Source organism: Carettochelys insculpta, chromosome 4 (genome assembly GCF_033958435.1).
Source record: "Carettochelys insculpta isolate YL-2023 chromosome 4, ASM3395843v1, whole genome shotgun sequence".
Classification (NCBI taxonomy): Eukaryota; Metazoa; Chordata; order Testudines; family Carettochelyidae; genus Carettochelys; species Carettochelys insculpta.
Genome location: NC_134140.1, coordinates 43562973 through 43585100, shown reverse-complemented (window position 1 = coordinate 43585100; position 22128 = coordinate 43562973). Strand labels below are relative to the sequence as shown.

The 22128-nt window shown below is 39.5% G+C and overlaps 1 protein-coding gene across 3 annotated transcripts in view; it reads right to left on the bottom strand.

Annotated features, from left to right (window-relative positions):
• UBE2K (ubiquitin conjugating enzyme E2 K) overlaps positions 1 to 22128 on the bottom strand; it is a 75067-nt gene that overhangs the window by 6247 nt on the left and 46692 nt on the right. For all 3 annotated transcript variants that reach the window (XM_074992642.1, XM_074992643.1, XM_074992644.1), the window contains 2 exons: positions 16179 to 16261; positions 8072 to 8171 (listed from right to left, as the gene is read on the bottom strand). In XM_074992642.1, coding sequence (XP_074848743.1) covers positions 8072 to 8171; positions 16179 to 16261 — 183 coding nt within the window. The remainder of the gene's footprint in view (positions 1 to 8071; positions 8172 to 16178; positions 16262 to 22128) is intronic.

Below are 22128 nucleotides of genomic sequence, written 5' to 3'. Positions count from 1 at the left end.
AGCTCAGTTATTAAGATGGCCAGAATAACTACACTGATGTCTGGGCAGATGCACAGTATGGATAACCAGAATATCTGAGCGCAGAAACTAACTCACTGGCTGTGGCCACACTTGGCCAAAACTTCGAAGTGACCATGCTAGTGTCCATTTCAAAGATTACTAATGAGGTGCTGACTTGAATATTCAGCACCTCTTTGTAGCATTAGGGCATTTCCAGCCGTGCCGCTTTCGAAGGCGCATAGCTTGACTGAATGGGATTTCAAAATGTGCAGGGTCCTTTCAAAAAGGATCCCCGGGTAACTGCACCAAGCGGTGTGCCTTCGAAAGTGCCGTGACTGGAAGCATCCTAATGCTAATGAGTGCCTCATTATTAATCATCAAAATGGCCACGTTAATGACCATTTAGAAGTTTTGGCCAAGTGTGGCCACAGCCACTATGTTGTAATGTTCATTGATTTGCGTAAACACTATTTTAATATTTCTTAGTGTTTTCCCAAAGTATTTTTTAAAACTTATCTTTAAAAAACAAAAACAAACAAACAAACAAAAAATAACCATCCTTTGTGACCCAGAAAGGGTTTGCAGTGTCTCAGTGATGATTTTCATCTTATGACTAGCTTTATCCCGGGAAGTAGGTATATTGATATAATTTGTCACAAACTGAGAAAAACAGGGTCACATGGAAATGGCTGAAGACGCGACACTGTTTTGGAAGTAGGGTACTAACCAAAAAAACTGAATGAAGATGTAAATAGTATTTTACACTAATGTCAAAAAAACAAATTTTCTAATAAGTAATAGAACTTTACCTTCAATCACCAGTGAAAGTTTCCAGCCTGATCAGGCATACAAAAGATGTGCTTAGTTTCTCGCAATTAAATTTTCAAATCAGTAAGATAGGAGCTTCCTGATACAGCAATCCTTGTATTTAATAATTTTTTTAAAATTTGAGATTTACATATTTTACAGCAAGTTTAAACAATCATTGTTTTAAAATAAAAATCTTCCATCAATTTTACCTTCTTACAAGAGTAAATTTTACAGGGTCCTGAGTTATGTGTTCTAAACACATGGACCAGTGTGACTGTACTTGTAAAACACTGTCCACATATGGTCTAAATGCACATAAAAGTATAGACCTGAGGCATATCTTGGAAGAACACAGAAATTTACAGTAAACTTTTTCATATTGGGCAGCCTTTGGACCAGGACGTTGCCAGGTAGTCAACTATTCTTGATAATAGAGAGGAATACTTAGCAATGCATAACACTAAAGAAAAACAAGATTAGATATTAAGAAACCAAAATGTATGCAGAGTACTTTATTTACCAACAGTCGTATTTTACAGTGTGAACTTATACTGTATTTGTATTTACTTTCACTATACTGTACTTACGAAAAACGTAACAAATTTCTTATTGTTAAAATGCGAGATATTTGAGAGTTCTGGATGATAGAATGCTGGACAGGAAAGAGTTTACTGTATGGTGACTGTTTTTATACAAGGCAACATTTTAAATCTGAGTAACACTGGCAAGGAATTAGTACCACACTTTTATTGTTTATATTACTATTTGTTATATGTACTGTGGTGTATATATACACACAGAACACATTTTCTTACATACATACGACAGTAGCTCTCATTCTTCCAGATTACGGTGTCCCTTCAGGAGTCTGACATCTTGCATAACCCCAAGTCTCACTTCACTTAACACCTCACTTACAAAACCAGACAAACATTCAAAAGTTCCACAGCAAACTATTGCTGAAAATTATTTTTTCATTTATACCATACAATTATAAAATCAACTGGAATATAAATATTGTACTTACATTTCAATGTACTGTATATAGTACAGTATAAATAAGTCATGGTATGAAAATTTACTTTGTACCAACTTCACTAGTGTTTTTTACCCAGCTTGTTGTAAAACAAGGCAAATATCTATGATGGGTTGATAAACCTTCTGGAAGATCTGAGTACCACTATAGGTACATATACCGACCACTAAGAATCTACTTCATGGAGGGACAATAAATAGCACAGTCATCATTAGAACCAAAGGAAACTTAAAACACATGCACAATTTTTCTTTTTTTTTTTTTTTAAATACACTTAACTGTTTATTCATGCTAAAGTTTTGGCCTGTTCCTCCCCTCAGATACAAAAATAAATCCATGAAGATTCCTCTTCATCATCATCATTGTCCTTTACATGTACTAGCATGTAGGGAAGCAACAAAGGTTCTCCACTCTTCTGTCACAAGCCAGCCTCTCAATGATGCCACAAGTGTGATTCATGCTCTTCATTTCTACTTCAGCAGTCCGGTGCCTTGTCGTCTTGGGCTGTCCTCGTTTCTGCTTCCCTTCAGGAGTCCAGTGCACAGCACTCTTTGTGATGGAGAGTCCATCGTTCCTGAGCATATGCCCAATCTATCTCCAGTATCTATTCATAGTGATGGCAGCCATGTCATCTTGCTTGCACTGTGCAAGCAGGTCCCAATTTTTGAAATTATTCTTGGCCAAAAAACATGGAAGATCCTCTGAAGGCTTCTGGTGTGAAAGGTCAACAATTTAAATCAAGGTTATCCGCTGTCGTCTGCCAGCATTCCAATCCACATAATAATGTTAACAAGACAGCTCTGATAAAGACTCAGTTTGGTGTAGATGCTGTACTGTGATGACTTCCATGCAGCACTCAGATTCATAAAGACATTTCTGGCTTTACTGAGGCGGCTCTGAATATTGCTTCTGACCCTTCTATCTTGTCTGATGATACTACACAAGTATGTAAAGCTCTCTGTGGCAGGTACGTCGTGGCCATCAATCTTGACTGATGCTGGTGCCCCAATGTTTAGGGTCACAATTTCTGTCTTCTGCTGGCTAACTCTTAGTCCAACCTATTTTCCAAAGGCCTAGAGTCAATTTGTCTTCTCTTGCATATGACGATGTGTATGGGAGAGCAACAGGAGGTCATCAGTAAAATCAAGGTCTAGTGTGGAGAAGATGGACAATCTGATGCTTCTTGGCTTATCTTCTCTTATACACCACATGATCCAGTCTATGACTAAAGAAAGAGCATCAGACATGATACATCCCAACCTTACTCCAGTCTTAACTTTGAAGTGCAGATTGTTTCCGAGGCTGCATGTGAAACTGTTGTAATAACTCTTGATGAGCTGTACTATTGTTGTGGTGTTCCATAAGTTGATCAACAATAGTCTCTGTCATTCAATGCATCGTTCAATGATATTACACAGTACAAAAAATTTGATGTGCACACCCTCTCCCTTTGAGAAAGCCAGCTTGTTCTTTCCTCAATGATTTGTCAACAGCATCTGAGATCTGCTGAATAATATCTTAGCGAAGTTATTGCGTGGCACTGAGAAGAGAGCAACGCAACGCTAGTTGTCACAGTCATTAAGTGCTCCTTTCTTGGGTATCTTAATTCCATTCATCCATTCTGCTGGCGCCTGCTTCCCTTCCCATATTGCTCTAAAGAGCAGTTAGAGAATACAGGCTGCAAGTTCTGGGTCTACCTTGAACAATTCAGCATTGAGGTTGTCACGTCCTGGTGCTTCACCATTCTTTAAGGCTCTTATTGCCACGTTAATTTTTTCCATTTTTGGTGGAGCAGCATTTATGTCAAGGTCTGTTTCCACTTCTAGAATACTGGCGGCTTCTTCTGGTGGTGACCTAGTATTCTGCCCAACAAGCTTCTTGTTCCCTCTCTGTTGTAAGCAGATTTCCTTGTTCGTCCAAGACAGGGATACTTGTACTGGCATGATTCTTACAACAAACAAGCTTGGTGAAAATCTTTCCTTGCTCTCTCCTCTCTCTCTTCTTCAGCTTGTGCTGCTAGTTCTTCTATGTGAGCTCTCCTAACAGCTCTCATCAGTTTCTTGACATGCCGATCTGCTTATTTGTAGTGCTGTGGGTATCTTTCTTTCAGTCTTCCTGATTTGGTATCTAAGCTTTTTCCTTTAGGTATGTCTATCATCAATTGCCTTCCATGCATCTGGCATGATCTATCCTTTTTTCTTCTGTTTCTGTTTGCAACATAGGCAGTCGTCACTGATCTTTACATATATTGTTGTAATTTGTTCCTGTTCCTTATTAAATTTCTTCTGTGTTGTTAGTGTCTTCTTGAAGATCTTGCAATGTTTAAAACCTGTTTTTCACCTTAAGGACAAAAGCATTCTTAACTTTGGAGTCTTGCAGTTTCTTTACATGAAAGCTTTTCTGCATGACTATCTTGCAACCAGTGCTTCTTAGCTTAAGCTTTATGAGTGCTGTCACAAGGTTTCTGGAAGGGATGATGACCCAACAACACCATGAGGGAGTAGCTATCATCCTGAAGAAAGAAATAGAGAAATGCTTGCTGGAATGGAAACCAATCAACAGTAGGCTCATGAGAGCCAGAAAGAAAGGTAGACATGTAAACATTATATTAATCCAGTGCTACGCCCCAATTAATGAAAGTGAATAAGAGAAGAAAAATATTCTATGAACTGCCTCAAGCTAAAATAAGAACAGCATTATGTCATGATCTTATAATAGTCATGGGGGACTTGAAAACTGAAGTTGGTAGTGATAATACACATGATAGAGCCATAGGGAAACGTGGGTGTGGTACCATGAACAAGAACAAGAATGGGGAGAGCCTAGTGGAAGCTCTGTACTTTATACAGTCTTATTGAAAGTATGCTCTTTCCTCACTGCAAAATTCACAAGCTAACATGGCGTTCAACAAATGCTACATGGAGACATTTGTTACTAGAGGTCAAGATGAAAAGAGGGGCTAACATTGGCAGTGATCACCACCTTGTGACAGCACTCAAGGTTTCTTTTCAGCTGTATCTTAAAATACTTCACAACTGTTGGTTTTTTTGCTTTCTAGTCTTCATGTTGAGAAAAAGAAAGATTAAAATTATTGGAGAATTTTTGCATATCTACTTTTTCAAGTCTAGGTTTTAGTGCTTCAGGAACATTCACAACTGACTAATTGCTGGTGAATATCTGGTTTCTGACTAAATGACAGAGAAGCTTAGAAGGGAAAATTTTCATCTGCATCTAGATCTTGAAACTGCTGTAATTATACTTAAATGAGCTCAGCTGCTAAATTCTAAAGCTAGACTTAGTTGTAGACATTTCTTGGCTTTTAATCCCATCATTTGCGGGTGGTGTAGCTGGGATATCTATATAAACCTATGTCTGATACACAGAACTATGGTACTTTAAGACACAAATTCATGAGTTTAAAATGTTTATGATAATACATGCAGTATAGTTGTAACCATGTCAGTCCCAGGATATTAGAGAGATGTGGTAGGTGAGAAAATATCTTATATTGGACCAACTTTTGTGGGAGAGAGACAAGCTTTCAAATCACACCACTCATTTTCAGATTTGGGAAAGCACTCCCAATCTCAGGGCTAACTGCAAAATGGAATAGATTGTTGAGCACAGATAATTAGCACATTTTCCTGGACCATTCAAGACAGTGCCCCATTAACACCTGATATAGTTTTCATCTCAAAGGAAACCTACAGAACATTTTCAGAATATGAGCCTGGGAGCTTAAATTCACAACTCTGCTAGACACTAGAAATCATGTATTTACAGCTTCTTACAACAAGTTGTAACTGACACTTCATCTGATGACTGCACAGATGTTAATGGATCACATCACCTTGAATGGTCCCTTAGACCAGTGGTTTCCAACCTTTTTACTAGCGTGGACTCCCAATCACCCCTCAAACTGTTTGCAACCCATCAAGGCCAATTGAATGAAATGGCATCCTCAACAGATTTTCAGACAGGAATTAATAACATTGTTGGAAGGTATTTAATTTAAAAACGATTGTAACTTTGCAATTTATTCAAAACTTATTTTCTATTATAATTTTTACTTTTTATTTTTTCATACAGCCCCCTTGCAATAACTTCATGGACACGCAGGGCCCATGGACCCCAGGCTGGGAACCAGTGCCTTTAGACAATCTGTTCCACCTTGTATTTTGCTGTGACACTGGAAGGACCTTTCCCAGACAAGAAGAGGAGCTCTGTGTGGTTGGAAAGCTCACCTCTGTCACCAATAGAAGTTAGTCTCATAAAAGACACCACACCTTGTCTGTATGAAAATGACATTCCAACAAGAATTTGAGGAATTATTCTTGTAATATTTAATCAGAAAATACATAAAACATGTTTTACATAATGTAAATATGTATATTATATATTTAAAATTACTTCCATTGCTAACTTTTATTCTTCACATTAACACATTAGTGACAGTTGCATGTAAAAGTGCCAACTGTTGTAATTAAGTGCTAACCCATAAACCTTTGCAAAACCCCACAAAATCATATTTCTGCAGATCTTGCAGGCGAGGGAGAAACAAAATCTTTTCTATTACAGCAGAGCCACAGAATCCCTGCACACATCCTCACCAGACCACTATATAACCTTGATATGAAATGGCACACATTGCTCTTCAGAGCTCAGTAGTTTAGCCTAAAAGGAGAATGTCTGGCAAGAGGTACAAAGATTTTTGTTTGTGAAGAGAAATGCCTATTCACCTTAAACATTGTCAGAAGATGGTTAGATTGTTCTTATAAATCCCACTGTCAGCATATAGAGAGGGAAATAATATTTCAGTTGTAAAAAAAAACAAAAACAAAAAAAAAACAGTCCTGTAGCATTTTGAAGACTAATAAAATAATTTATTAGGTGATGAGTTCTCACAGGATAGAGCCACTTTTCCAGATCTAGAAATTCTGAATTTCCCACAAAAGCTCATCACCTAATAAATTATGTTGTTAGTCTTTAAAATGCTATAGGACTGCTTTTTTGTTTTGTGAAGATACAGACTAACACAGCTACAGCTCTGTAACCGTTAGAGCAATACAGCTTGTATTTTAACAAAATACACAACAGTGTGACAGCGAGAATTAGTGCAGAAACATCCTTCATACAAAAGACCTGGTAGCAGTGCTTACCCTTTGCAACAATTTATGCATATGTACAGTAACTCAAGGTTGGAGAGAATTAATTGGATACATTCATTTGCCCAGCAAGCATTACAATATGCTGAAAGCGGGGGCTTCAATGTAGTTTCTGAAACAGCTTCCTCCCAGCTTGTGAAACGCTGATCTCAATGTGGGCTCTTTCTGCTTTTTTTCTGAAAGTCAGTTTGGCATAAGACTGTAAATTTTCAAAAACTTGCTAGTTTCAAATGACAAAATAAAATATGGGGATCTGAGTAGAGCTGAGCAAAATTTGGTGACATCACAACATCATGTCCAAACTGTATCAGTAAGTGTTCAGTTTCACTATTTTTGCTTCATGTTTTTAAACTGTTGTTCAAAAGTGTTTACAAAAAAAGAAGCTCAAACTAAATTAAATGCCAGATGGAGTTCCCACAATGCACCTATGTCACTCTGTAGGGCCTTCGCCTTTTACTCTCTTTGACTTACACAAGCAACGTTTGGGGCACTGTCGAACAAAAGTTAACATTCTGTATCTAGTTTCCAACAAATTTTAAAAGGGTCACAAGTAAGTGCTAGGATAACACATTACACTGAGGCTATTTTCAAGGTAATGATACTTTTTGTCTCTGTACATTGGTCCAGTCACTTTTATAAATTAGGATTCTATTAATAGCAATTAGGTTATTAACTAAAACAATTAATTAGAGATACTGCAAACAAATATATAACTCTTTAGATTATTCAAGCTGAAATTTTTAAAGCCACGTAACATTTCATCATGCTGTTTATTCTTCGCATTTCTCTCAGACTAAATAAGGAAAAAAACAAAAAAGTGAAACTTGATTTCATTATAACCAGGGTCTCAATGCTGCAAACTCTGGGTTAGAAAAACAACATAACAAGCAGTCTTTTTTTTTTTTTTTAAACAATTTGCCATCTGACCTTAAAATCTGTAAAAGCTGTTTTTAAAAAAAAAAACTAAATTTGGAATGCAATATGAATACAAATGGCCCCCATTAAGAGGAAAATAATTAATAAGAGTTTGTTGTTTTACATAATTCACTGAATATCTTACCTGATTTGCCACTACTGCATCTTGTGGATCATCTGGTTCTGCAGCTGCCAGCAGCGCTTGCAATGATAACAATACTGTCCTTAGGGTCATTGCTGCTGCCCTAAAAATTGAAGTTTGAAAATGTCTTTACTGAAACCTTGGTGTTGGGGAACAAAAATATGGGGAACTGCAAGCATGCACAGAATTTCCAGATCTGAAGAAGTGGGTCTGTCCCACAAAAGCTCATCACTAATAAATCATTTGGCTAATCTTCAAAGTGCTACAAGACTGCTTTTTGTTTTGTATGGCAGCAGTTTACAATACCACACTTCATATTCATTTTAGAATTCTTAATGTATGTGTTTTCACACTACTGTCTCAATAACAGTGTCTTAGAAATACAGAACTAACACTACCCAGTTCAGTAGTTTGTGCCTTTGCAAAATAAAAAAAACACACTATTTCCTTCTGATTAAATAAAACTCAACTAAACTCTCCCTGCTTTTCTTCCTTGCCATCAGCATCACTAGCATCTAATGTCAGTATCGCTCTGGGAATTTGATTACGTAGATGGCTCTCTCTCTCTCTAGCAAAATGGCCAAATAATGTATGAACTCACAAAACTTGTTAACTTTTTATAAGACACTGATGAATTTTATACATATTCACAAACTAATTTTTTCCATAACTTAAGTCTTAAAACAGCCCAAGTTCTAATAGCCATTTGATTAAATAATAGTATTTTTCCTGATTTTAATAAATTAAATTTGTAAATGCATTTTAAAAGCAGCTCTAAAGTTTATCTGAACAGCACAAGCATAAATTTTCTTTATGTCAAGCTGAGGAAACTGCCACATTTTAACGAAAACATAAAACAACAGGACAGAAAAAAGTCCTTCAGTCAGACAGATCTGGACCCTGATCCTGGACAAGAGACCTGCACCTGCAAAGAGCCCTACAGAGGTCAATAGTGCTCTTAAAGTACAGATATTTGACCAAAGAGCTCTCATTGCAGGATGAGGGCCTTACTCAACTAAGATTTAATGAATAATTAGAGTCAGAGGCTTCCAGAATTTAAGCTGACCCCCAGAAAAATATATTGAATTAAAATAAGTGACAATAGTCAAGATATCCACACTTAATTTGAAAATTTTGAAAAATCTGCAAATGTATTTTAAGATTACACAATTAAGTTTTACTCTGAGTCTACACCCAGCCATGTGATTTAACTAGAGATTCAGGTATATGAGAGGTATGTGACAAATGTCACTTTGTTCAACATACTGGCTAATAAATCAAGCACCCAAAGAGCTACAATCATGATGGTCTACAGATTTAGATGAAAAGGCAGGCTCTGATGTAGGCTCTCACTGTGGATAGGTTAGGGGGAGAGGGGGCATGGCACAAAACAGCCAGTATGTTACACATACAACTATTTTCCATTTATACACTTTTCAGAGCTGGTACAAAGAAATGAGTCTCTTACAGCATTTGCGGCATATGTAGTTATCATGGAGAAATGTGCTGCATGACCTCTGAGAGACTATTAAAAAACCCGGGTTTGTTTAGTTTGGAAAAAAGAGAAGGCTGAGAGAGGACATGACAGCAACTTTCGGGTACCTAAAAGGATGTTACAAGGGGGAGAAGAAAAATTATTTTCCTTCGCCTCTGAAAATAGGAAAATAGCAATGGGCTTAACTTGCAGCAAGGGAGGCTTAAATTGGACATTAGGAAAAATTTCCTGTCAGGGTGGTTAATAACTGGAACAAATTGCTGAGGGTGGCTGCAGAATCTCCATCATTGGAGATATTTAAGAACAGGTTAGATAAATATCTAACTGGAATTATGTAAATGGTGCTTGGTCCTGCTTGTGAGTGCAGGGAACTGGTGGGCACTTTAGGTCCCTTCCAGTTGTAGTATTCTATGATTGTGAAACATGAGAAGCACAATGTTCTTTGCAGTTGGAACACAGACAGTCCGGATTTTATTTAACAATGGATCTGATACAGTTGTTTCCGGAATGCATACAGCAAATGGAATGAGATGCTACAATTCCAGTTGTCAACGCATGGGTGAAGACGACTGTGAGTTAATGGCAGAGATGTGATAAGTTGAAAGCAGTTTACAAATCTATAGTCCAAGAAGTTCAGAAGCTGTTATCCATAATGGAAAAGCAGACAAAGTGTTGTGGCACGGCAGTGTGGCTGAATGGAAAGAGACTGCTGGTGGACAGACCAAATAGAGGTGACAATACAATGTCAGAGTTAAGGTAGTTTGTTGGAACCTTAATTATGTATTTCTAAGTATTTGTAACTTCCTCAAAGATTCTGCATGGGAAGTTATTACAGAAAACTGATAATCCTCCATCTACTTCCATAAGGAGCTATGATATTTCTTCTCCATTAAAATTTAAATAATTGCATACCAAATGACACAGGATGCAATTATACAGTGACCTACCATCCTGTATTAGGCAGGACGGTCCTGTATTTGGGATGCCAAAAAAGGCATCCTGATGTATTTTTTAAAAGTGATGAACTATCCCATATTTAGGACCTTGGGGGCTGAGGGTGGGGGCAGCCGTGCCCGCCGCCACTGCTTTCCCAGGACTCTGGGCGGGGAGCGCCCACTGTCACTGCTTTCCCAGGCTGGTGCGGGGGAGGAAGGAGGATGACACCAGCTCCCTGGACCTTGGTACAGCCAGGAGGAGCCATTGCCCGCCCCCCTCCAATATCTCCCTCTCCCGTATTTGGGACAGGAACATATGGTCGCCCTATGCAATTAGCACATGTCGCCTGTTTGGTGGTAGTACATCCTAGTTTTTCCACAGCTGTAGCCATCTCTAAGTCTCTCAGTCTGGCTTTGCAGACTTAAGATGGACTCCGCAGTCGCTACATTTTGAAATATTCCCTACAAATTTTAAGCTCCTACAAAAGGTAGTCATGTAGCCTTCCTGCTTCCACAAAAGTGAAAATTCTCATTTTTCAAACTCTTAATTTTCTCAAATACGTAAGATATATTTTTCCAAAAAAAAAAAAAAAATCAATCAGATTGTTTCACTTCCAAAAAAGCCTTGTTAGATATTACAGGAAGACTATTTTAAATTATTTTTCTAAATTAAGTCAGAAGTTGACTTGCAAGATTGAAAAATAAATAGGCTTATAATGGATACAGTAAAGTCTCAGAGTACACGCTGCCGCTCTTGCACATCTGACCTCGATTCCTATAGTAAACCCTGTAGTACAATTTCTAGTTGCACTTAACTTGCTCCCCCCACCCTGGCTCAAGCTCCCGCTGGCCCTGGCCCTGGCCCAGCTCTGCTCACCACCCGCACATAACCCCTCACCCCTTCCTCTGGCTCTAGCTCACCACCCCTCAGGCGTGACTCTGACTCAACCTCCCTGGTCCCAATTCAACACCCACTGCTGGCTCACCACCCACATGCAGCTCTGGCTTACCTGCCACCCTCACCTCTAGCTCAACACCCCTCGCACGTAGCTCCAGTTCACCCTCCACCCCCTGCCCCAGTTTAACATTCCCCACCCCCCCAGCACAGCTCCAATTCAAACCCCTCACATGCAGCCCCGTTTCCATACTCCTGCCCCCGTTTAAATCCCCCACGCGTGGCTCTGGTTCAACACTTTACCCCCCCTGCCCCACCCCAACCCCCCTGCCAGCTCACCACCCACGCCCGGCTCTGGCTCCTGCTCAAATCCACGCCATGGCCCAGCTCACCACGCACACATGGCTCTGGCTCACCTGCCACCCCCACCTCTGGCTCACCATCCCTCACACGTGACTCCAGCTCACCTTCCACTTCCCACCTGGTTTAAAACCCCGGCGTGCAGCTCCAATTCAAGCCTCTCACATGCGGCCATGTTTCTATCCTCCCGCCCCAGTTTAAACTCCCACGTGCAGCTCCAATTCTACCACTCTCTGGCTATCAATGTGCTTTACAAATACTGATACACCCTCAACAGCTGTAAGAAAAAAAATTAAAATCTATGTTTTAGTTTCCATATCTGTGAAATAAAGCTAAATAACTTCCAAACGAAGTTTGTGGGACAGTTTAAACTAGAATTCTTTCTTCCTAATTCCCTTAATAACAAGGCACTTTTTCATCCTCTTAGCCATCTAAATAAGCCAAAAAAAGAGGTGGCTACTCACAAATACATTGGTGGAGATTAGAGTCAAGATCAGCTGCTCTCAACTAGCAAAGAAAAGCAGAACAAGTAGTTATGTGTATAAATTATAAAATGGAAAGCAGCTGGAAGTTAGAAACAACTTTTAAATGAAGAGTGAAATAATGAAGTGAGCTGCAAGCCATGACTGAGATATCACCATCAGGGGATATTTATGACTGGATAACTATTAGAAATTATTTGAAAATAATGTAGTTGCTTCCGCCATGATGCTAAGGCATAGACAAGACAGTCCACCAAAAAGGTCTTCCAACCTAAACAACATTTGGATTCTCGATATCTTGTTTATAAAGGGTAATGATTGAAATGAAGTCCTTATCAAACCACATGACTGAAAACGCTACATTAGATTGCCCAAGAAAGCTTATCACAAAGACCATTACTGCATGTTATGTCTGGATCTGTGTGATTTTTTTCATGTAGTTGATGGATTCCATTCCAAAAATGCAAGGCACTATATGCATGTATATTCGCACTAGTGTACTCCTGCTGTGAAATAAACATCACATATTGGCAGCCCTAACAGATGTTCCACATATCCTTACAAATTTGAGTCTTTGGCTCCAATTAAGGAGCAATATCAGATATACTAATTTTCCTGTAAGCCTGAAGTTTCTCACTGTAGTAAAATAGAACATTAGCCCAAAGTGTAAATATGTAGGGCGAGACTACTTGACAGATCTCTTAAATAGCTCACCATTAAACTACTTCTACTTGCAAGAAGTTATTTCACAAGCTTGCATACAAATCTGAAGTAAAGGTGGCATTTAAAAATTCAGAAAGAGCATGACTGCAGAGAACACCAACTTCCAAAACTCACCACTGACTGAAATTCATTAGACTTACAAAATTGTTCCAAAAAAGCAACTTTGTAAGCTGCAAAAGACTCCAGCCAACTGGAAATGTTTTCCTGAAGCTAACACAATACAACATTAATTGTGTTAGAATACAAAAGCCATTATCCATCTAGGAACAAGTAAGCTGCTTCCCAGGAGTTGCCTGAAATAAGCAATGCTGAGAGCCTGCATGTTTCACCACCGTCCAAACCCCAACCCTCTACCCGAGCCTTGAGCACCCACCCATACTCCAAACCCTTGAACCCCAGCACACAGCTCCCTCGGGCACCTCTAATCTCTGATTCCTGACCCTATCTCAGAGCAAGCACTCCCAGCAGAGCCCTCACCCCTTCTAATATCCCAACCCCATCCCCCTGCAAAGTGAAAATGAGCAAATAAGTCAAAATAGGGGGACAGCAAGTGATGGAAGGAAGCAGGATGGAGTGAGCAAGGGGTGGGTCTTGGAGAAGGAGAGAGGCAAGGAACCAACACAGCCTACTTGTAACCACACACTGCTAACCACATATCAAGCCAATAAGGAACCAGAAGCACTGAAAAAGCATTTTGACCACTCTTAAGCAACTGCCTCTGACTTCAAATACCATGAATGGACTGGAAACTACATACAGACTTATGTCACCATTATAATATAAATCTTTGAACAGCAGTAATGTAAAACAAATAAAAAGAGGAAAAAGAGTTTCTGAAAGATTCTTCTTCAATTCTTCCAATCCCAATGATAAAGCACTATTAAAAGCAGATCCATGGTGCGCCCATACCCTCAATACCCTGTCCAATTCTGATTGTGCCATTATCAAAAAGGATATAGCAGAATTAGGAAAGGTTCAGGAAAGGGCAACAAATATGATTAAGCATATGGAATGCCTTCCACATGGGGAAAAGCTAAAAAAATGTATGGCTGTTCAGTTTACGTCTGAAGCAGGTATGAGACAAATCTATAAAACTATGGTGTAGAAAAAAATAAATAAGTGGTATTTACCCTCTCTCAAATACTGGTGGTCACCTGGTGAAATTAATAGGCAGCATGTTTCATACCAAAAAAAAGTACTTTTTCCACAAAGTGTATATCTACAGTGTTAAACTCACTCCTATGGGATGTTGTGATGACCAACAGTACATCTGGATTAGTGCAAGAAGTGGGTACGTTCATGGAGCACAGGTCCATCACTATATTAGCTTAAAGAGACAGGGATTCAATCCTACACTCAGGGTAACCCTACATCTCTGACTACCAGCAGCCAGGAGACAGACAGGTGGATCCCTTCAAAATTACACTGTTCTTAACATTCCCTCAGAAGCTCCAATACTGACTACAGTTTCAGGCAGGATATTGGGATCAGTATGGCAGCTCTTCGGTTCTTAAGTGATAAAAGAGCTCTGTCACAATTAGCCTTTGAGATCAAAATATTACAAATAATGGCTCCATATAATACAAAAGTCCGTTAATATCAGCAGATCAAATTAAAACTTTAAAGCATTAAATGAGCCAAACCACTTGTTAACTAATTAGGATAACTCACTTTATGTGCAGTGTCCCTCTCTGCACCTGATCCACAAAGGATACACTTATTTACACCCCTCAGCCACAAAGCCAGGCTGTTTAATGCAAGCTTTCTGCTATGAAGAACTGTGGTGTGATCTCTGGGTCAAGATGGCAGCCATAATCTGAATGGAAACTGAAAGCGTGACTTTGATAAACTCACCTGCTAACCAGAGAAAGGCAGATGCATAACGTACACTGACCAGTAGGTTACACATGCTATTCATAAGTCAGATATATTGAAGTATAATATTGCACATTAACTTAAATAAAAGATGACATGGTAATAACCAATACTAATTCAGAAACTAAAACATAACAAATATTCCTCTTAAACAGAAGAGTTCAGTAGTTATAACAGATTATTCATGAACACATTCCATATACTTTGGCAACTAGAACAAGTATACTAATGAATAAAATGTCAGGTGTGGACCAGCAACTAAAGAGCCAGTATCCTATTCCACACTTTTTCCAAATGTCTTACAAGTACTGGCAAGTGGATAATTGGTGTTAATGTAATACACAATATTAGGACATAAATCTCTTGTCTGTCCAGCCCTTTTGTTTCCTGCTTTTATTGCTCCCCATTACTTTTCAATTTCTGAAGTTTCCACTTCATACCCTACTTCCACTAATCTAAAATTTCCACTCCAAATATTGCCATCCAGCTTATGTTGCCCCTCTCTGCTTTAATTCAAGTGCTGGCAAAGTAGAAGAATAGAGTTTCACAAGATTTCAATCTGCTGTGCTGCTCATACCAGAGCTGGCCATTAGGTGAGGATTATGCAGCAACAAGGAGAACCCACAAGGAAGGATTTTTAATATTTGTTATTGGAAGGGTTGGCAGGGAACTTGCGTATAAAGGGAATATGAACACCACAAAATAGCAAGTATTTACACACATTAGACATTTATCTTCTATCTATGTGAGCTTTAAAAATACCTGAGTTTTTCCCCTTATTTCTTTTTTGGAAGATGCATGTTCAGTACTTTCCAGAAAACACACTTATCCATCCCGACTTCATAAAGATACTACAATAAACTCTTTCATATAAGGCATTCTATCATACAGCACTCTCAAATAACTGGCATTTTAACCATAAGTAAATTTTAGTTACATTTTCCATTAACTACAGTCTAATAAAAATAAATACAAATAAATACAGCCAATACAGTATGCAATACTCCTGTATTGTACTACTGTTGTTGGTAAATAAAGTACTCTATATGCTTTTTTTTTTTAATATATAATCTTATTTTTCCATTAATGATATTCATTGCTAGGTATACCCCACTCTGTTATCCAGAATATTTGAATAACTGGCAAGCTCCTGGCTCTAGGGCTTCCAGATATGAAAGAGTTTACTGTATTTGTAACTTTAAATATGAAATCAAAGTATTTATAAACTTGAAGAATGTTTTTAAAATTACAGTGGAAAGCAAATGCGCTTTTTGCCTGTTCTCCAGGTCATGTCTGGTCATTAGTTTTGGCGTTCAAATCTGTGAACCTGTGTGTAGTATCTTACCATTGATCTTTCAGGATGTCCAAACAAATGGCCCCAGTAACCGAGCTAATGTTAGGATGCCATATTTTGGTGATAAACCGCACCTAGAATAAGATGAGATTTTTAAAAATAGCTATTAAATATACTACAAAAAGCAAGACGCTCAAAATACCTTTGAAAAAGTTCTAAGTACCACATGCAATAAGTAATTTCAATTAATCTTGGAAAGAAAAATATACTAATTTAAAATAGACTGAGGGCACAGACTATAAAATACTCATGAAAAAGCATATGCCATCAGGCATCACTCTAGTACATTTTTGTGAGGAAGTCTGTGTCAGGTATCTTGCTCCACTCAGAGAAAATAGGATCCCAGAGCTAGGACACAAGGCCCTCTTTCCAGTTTGACACTGAGACCCTTCTACAACTTCCCTATAAAGCAATCCCTCCCCAGCTGCAAGTTCCTCAAACATGAGATCTGAGTACACACGAGCTTTCTTCTGTATACCTATTCTACAAACGCGAGGCCTTGAGTACGTGTGAGTCACCATATGCCCTCACAACCCAAACATTCACACTTTGCATATTTGCATGGTTAGCTGCCACCATATTACCTCAGACTCTTCTGAGAATGGCTAATGGGAGGCCGGATGGTGGCAGATGGGAGGTTGGCCAGAGCTGATGACAGCAGGTCCAGCAGCGCAGGAACAGCAAAAGTGAGGCTGGCAACCTGTACAGAGTGAGCCAGGGGTAGATGGGAGACCGGCCAGGGCCAACAATAGAGGGGCCAGCAGCCAGTGCATGGCAGCTTGGCAACAGAGCTGTTGGGCCAGCCAGGTAGAGCAACAGTATAGCCAGCAGACTGCATAGGGTGAGCCAGCAGCAGCTGAAAGGCCAGTGGGGGCCAGTGATAGTGGGGCTGGCAGCCCATGCAGAGTTTTCATAGGTTCACCCCAGACCATAGTCCTCCTAACCCTATTTTTCCCAGTGGCTCTTAAATTCCTCTACCATGGATGCCCTTACCACAGAGGCTTTCAGGAACACAACCCTCGCAGCTGGCAGCTGGCGGGAGAACTGTTGTGTATAGTAAGAGCACCTTATCTCCTAATCCGAACAAAGTAACTCTGCCTAAGGACCTTCTCTACACCAGTCTGTGTGTCAATGTATAAATAAACTTTAGACAAGAGCAAATCACTACTAGGGATGTTAAACAGTGAGTACAGTAATCTGATAACTGAGTAACTATCAACATTTCTGTTTACTTGGTTACCTGCCTCTGCTTCCTCCCCCACCTCCCCCTTTCCCCTTCCCCAGCCTCTGCTGCTCTGCATTTAAAAGACTGAGTCAGCCTATGTGCCACCTCAGCCTTTAACACACAAAGAAGCAGTGGGGAACACTGCCTGATCCGGGCACAAGTAGGGTAGAGGCTGAGCCAGTTACCTGTGGGGAAGGGACTGCAGTAACCAGTAGCACTTTAAAGGATAAGCAAATGCTTATTGGTTAGTTGTGTAAATGGATATTCTGTTACATTTACTGCCCTGACTTGCAAGTGAAGAATTGACTAATGAAGAATTAATTCAGCTGGATTTAGAAAGGTTATCAGAAAAGGAGGAAGAATGGGATGAACCACAAAAAATGCTGGACACTAAAACACTCAAGATTCTTCAGTGCATTTGAGGCAGCTACACGAACTCTCAATGACACCAACCCAAACTTAGAACACAGTTCAGCATGCAGGTGACAAATCCATGAAGCCATTCGATACTATCAGGAGTTGTATGACAGGAAAAAGAGGACTGCAGCGCAAACTTCAATTCTACCATTTTTTCAACCCTCAACCTCATCACCTCCTCCTAAACCCTCATCACCATCAGCTGACTCTCAACCTCAAAAACTGAAGATAAAACCCCCATTAAGGAGGTCAATGTCACTACTGAGCTGTATCTGATGATGACACAGATGATCCCATGGAACTTGCATCAACACCACCTTCTTCAACACCATCTAAGAACTGGCTAGTGGTAATAAATGTAATTAAAAAGCAACAAAGTAGCACTTTTCTTTATTTTAATGACTGCACAGTATTATAACATATGTAGGAAAAATACTGGTTGATTTCTTTTTGGGAGTTGGGAACCAGTGAGAATTTTTTACATAGAAAAAATATTATTTACAGTGAAATAATTTACATTAAAAATATGTTTTACATTGAAATAGGAATTTCATTTTCAATTTATGAATTTTCACCTTAAACAGTTTTCATAGAATGAATTACGTTTGTAAATTGAGGGATAGGTGTAATTTGTTGTGACTTATAAAAAAGCTAATGTCTCATACCATGGGGAATGTGGGCACGGTGTTCAGCCCTAATATAAGGGGAGAGTGCAATCAGTTACAGATTATGGGGAAACTGAGCTGTGGTGCTCCACATCTTCCCCAGGCCACAAACTGCAACAGAATGAAAGCGAATGGATTCCTGTCCATTCCACTGGAACGGCTGCAGTACAGCTGCCTTGATTGTGATGTTCACTCAAGTCACAGCAGAACTGAAATAGCCATCCATAGTTTAGTTATCACTACAGACCTGTAATGTCAAGAGCAAGCCAAATCTACTATATTTTTCTGAGTGTTTGCCTGTCTGTTCATTCAAGAACTCCTAAACGTAACAGCTAGGATCACCAAATTCCATATACAGCTCTCTCTTACAATAACAAAGCAATCAAAGGGTCTAGTTGTGCCAAGAAAACGTGATGTACCTGAAATGGAATTGCTTCACATAAAACCGTAGCAAAAAGACAGAATCACCAGGTAGCTAAAAGGGGCTGGGCTAAGGGTGTCTCCCTACTATCTGGGTCAGCCCTATCCCCAAGATACCCCTTTCCCCTCCTGTGCCCTTTAGGGAAGAGGGGCTGAAAACCTCCCTCCCTCCCCGAGGATTCAAATTGCATGAAGGTCTTTTACAACACTGGCTAAAAGTAAGGAACATGTTACGTCTTTACTAGTAGCTCATCATATGGGTCTTTGCTTTTATTTGACTTGGAGAGAATTGTTCATATTCAAAATAAAAGGTTGAACTTTGTTTTTATTAAAAAACTAAGTTCAACCTTTTATTTTGAATATGAACAATTCTCTCCAAGTCAAATAAAAGCAATCTTCAAGCTAGTTTATCAGACAGTAATTAATAATCTGCATGCTTGCTCCACCTCTCATTCCAGAAAGCACTAGGAATTAGAAAGCAAAGGCGCTCGCTCTCTCTCTCTCTCTCTCAAAAAACAAACACGCAATTCAGTAAACTCTTTCATATCCTACAGCCCCAGGACCTTGAGGTTGACGGATATAAAAATATTGTGGATAACAGATATACCTAGCAATGCATAATACTAAAGAAAAACAAGATTAGATACTAATACAGCAGGGGACAGACTGTCCAATAAATTCTTGGATTGCATTGCAGACAACTTTATATTCCAAAAGGCTGAAAAAGCTACCAGGGGGAAGCTGTTCTAGATTTAATTTTAACAAATAGGGAGGAAATTATTGAGAATTTGAAAGTGGAAGGATGCTTGGGTGAAAGTGATCATGAAATCATAGAGTTCATAATTCTAAGGAAGGGTAGAAGGGAAAACAGTACAATAGAGATAATGGATTTCAGGAAGGCAGATTTTGGTAAACTCAGACAGCTGGTAGGTAAGGTCCCATGGGAAGCTAAACTGAAGGGAAAAACGGATGAGGAGAGTTGGCAGTTTTTCAAAGGGACATTAGTAAGGGCCCAAAAGCAAGCTATCCCGCTGCGTAGGAAAGATAGAAAACATGGCAAAAGACTGCCTTGGCTTAACCAGGAGATCTTGCATGATCTCAAAATAAAAAAGGAATCGTATAAGAAATGGAAACTAGGACAAATTACAAAGGACGAATATAGGCAAACAACATGAGCATGCAGGAGCAAGATTAGAAAGGCTAAGGCACAAAATGAGCTCAAACTAGCTACAAGCATAAAGGGAAACAAGAAGGCTTTTTACAAATACGTTGATAACAAGAGGAAGACCAAGGAGAGGGTAGGGCCATTGGTCAGTGAGGAGGGAGAAACAGTAACAGGGAATTTGGAAATGGCAGAGATGTTTAATGATTTCTTTGTTTCGGTCTTCACTGAGAAATCTGAAGGAATGCCTGACATAGAGAATGCTAGTGAAAAAGGGGTAGGTTTAGAAGCTGAAATAAGAAAAGAACAAATTAAAATTTACTTAGACAAATTAGATGTCTGCAAATCACCAGGGCCTGATGAAATGCATCCTAGAATCCTCAAGGAGCTGATAGAAGAGGTATCTGAGCCTTTAGCAATCATTTTTGGAAAATTGTGGGAGACGGGAGAGATTCCGGAAGACTGGAAAAGGGCAAATATAGTACCCGTTTATAAAAAGGGGAACAAGAATAACCCAGAAAACTACAGGCCAGTCAGCTTAACTTCTGTGCCAGGAACGATAATGGAGCAGGTCATTAAAGAAATCATCTGCAAGCATTTGGAAGGTGGTAAGGTGATAGGGAACAGCCAGCATGGTTTTGTTAAAAACAGATCATGTCAAACCAATCTAACAGCTTTCTTTGATAGAATAACGAGCCTTGTGGATAAGGGAGAAGCGGTGGATGTGGTATACCTAGACTTCAGTAAAGCATTTGACATGGTCTCACATAACATACTTATCAATAAACTATGCAAATACAACTTAGATGGGGCTACTATAAGGTGGGTCAACAACTGGCTGGATAACTGTACCCAGAGAGTAGTTATTAATGGTTTTCAATCCTGCTGGAAACGTATAACTAGTGGGGTTCCGCAGGGGTCTGTTTTAGGACCGGTTCTGTTCAATATCTTCATTTACGATTTAGATATTGACATAGAAAGTACACTTATTAAGTTTGCAGATGATACCAAGTTGGGAGGGGTTGCAACTTCTTTGGAGGACAGGGCCATAATTCAAAAGGATCTGGATAAACTGGAGAAATGGGCTGAGGTAAACAGGATGAAGTTTAATAAGGACAAATGCAAAGCGCTCCACTTAGGAAGGAACAATCAGTGTCACATATAGAGAATGGGAAAGGACTGCCTAGGAATGAGTACAGCAGAAAGGGATCTAGTGGTTATAGTGGACCACAAGCTAAATATGAGTCAGTGTGATGCTGTTGCAAAAAAAGCAAACGGTTCTAGGATGCATAAACAGGTGTGTTGTGAACAAGACACGAGAAGTCATTCTCCCGCTCTACTCTGCACTGGTTAGGCCTCAGCTGGAGTATTGTGTCCAGTTCTGGGCACCGCAGTCCAGGAAGGATGTGGAGAAATTGGAGAGGGTCCAGAGGAGAGCAACGAGAATGATCGAAGGTCTAGAGAACATGACCTATGAAGAAAGGCTGAAAGAATTGGACTTGTTTAGTTTGGAAAACAGAAGACTGTGGGGGGACATGATAGCAGTCTTCAGGTATCTAAAAGGGCGTCATAAGGCAGAGGGAGCGAACTTGTTCTTCCTTGCCTCTGAGGATAGAGCAAGAGGCAATGGACTTAAATTGAAGCAGGGGGGGTTCAGGTTGGACATTAGGAAAAAGTTCCTAACTGTCAGGGTGATCAAACACTGGAACGAATTGCCAAGGGAGGTGGTAGAATCTCCATCACTGGAGATATTTAAGAAGAGGTTAGACAGATGGCTTTCAGGGATGGTCTAGCAAGTGCTTGGTCCTGCCATGAGGGCAGGGGGCTGGACTTCATGGCCTCTCGAGGTCCCTTCCAGTCCTACTCTTCTATGATTCTATACTAAGCAGAACAAAAATGTATGCAGAATACTTATTTACCAACAACAATAGTATTGAATACTGTAAACTTATACTGTATTTGCTGTATTTATTCGTATTTGCTTTCACTAGACTGCACTTATGGAAAAGGTAACTAAAATTTACTTATGGTTAAAATGCCAGTTATTTGAGA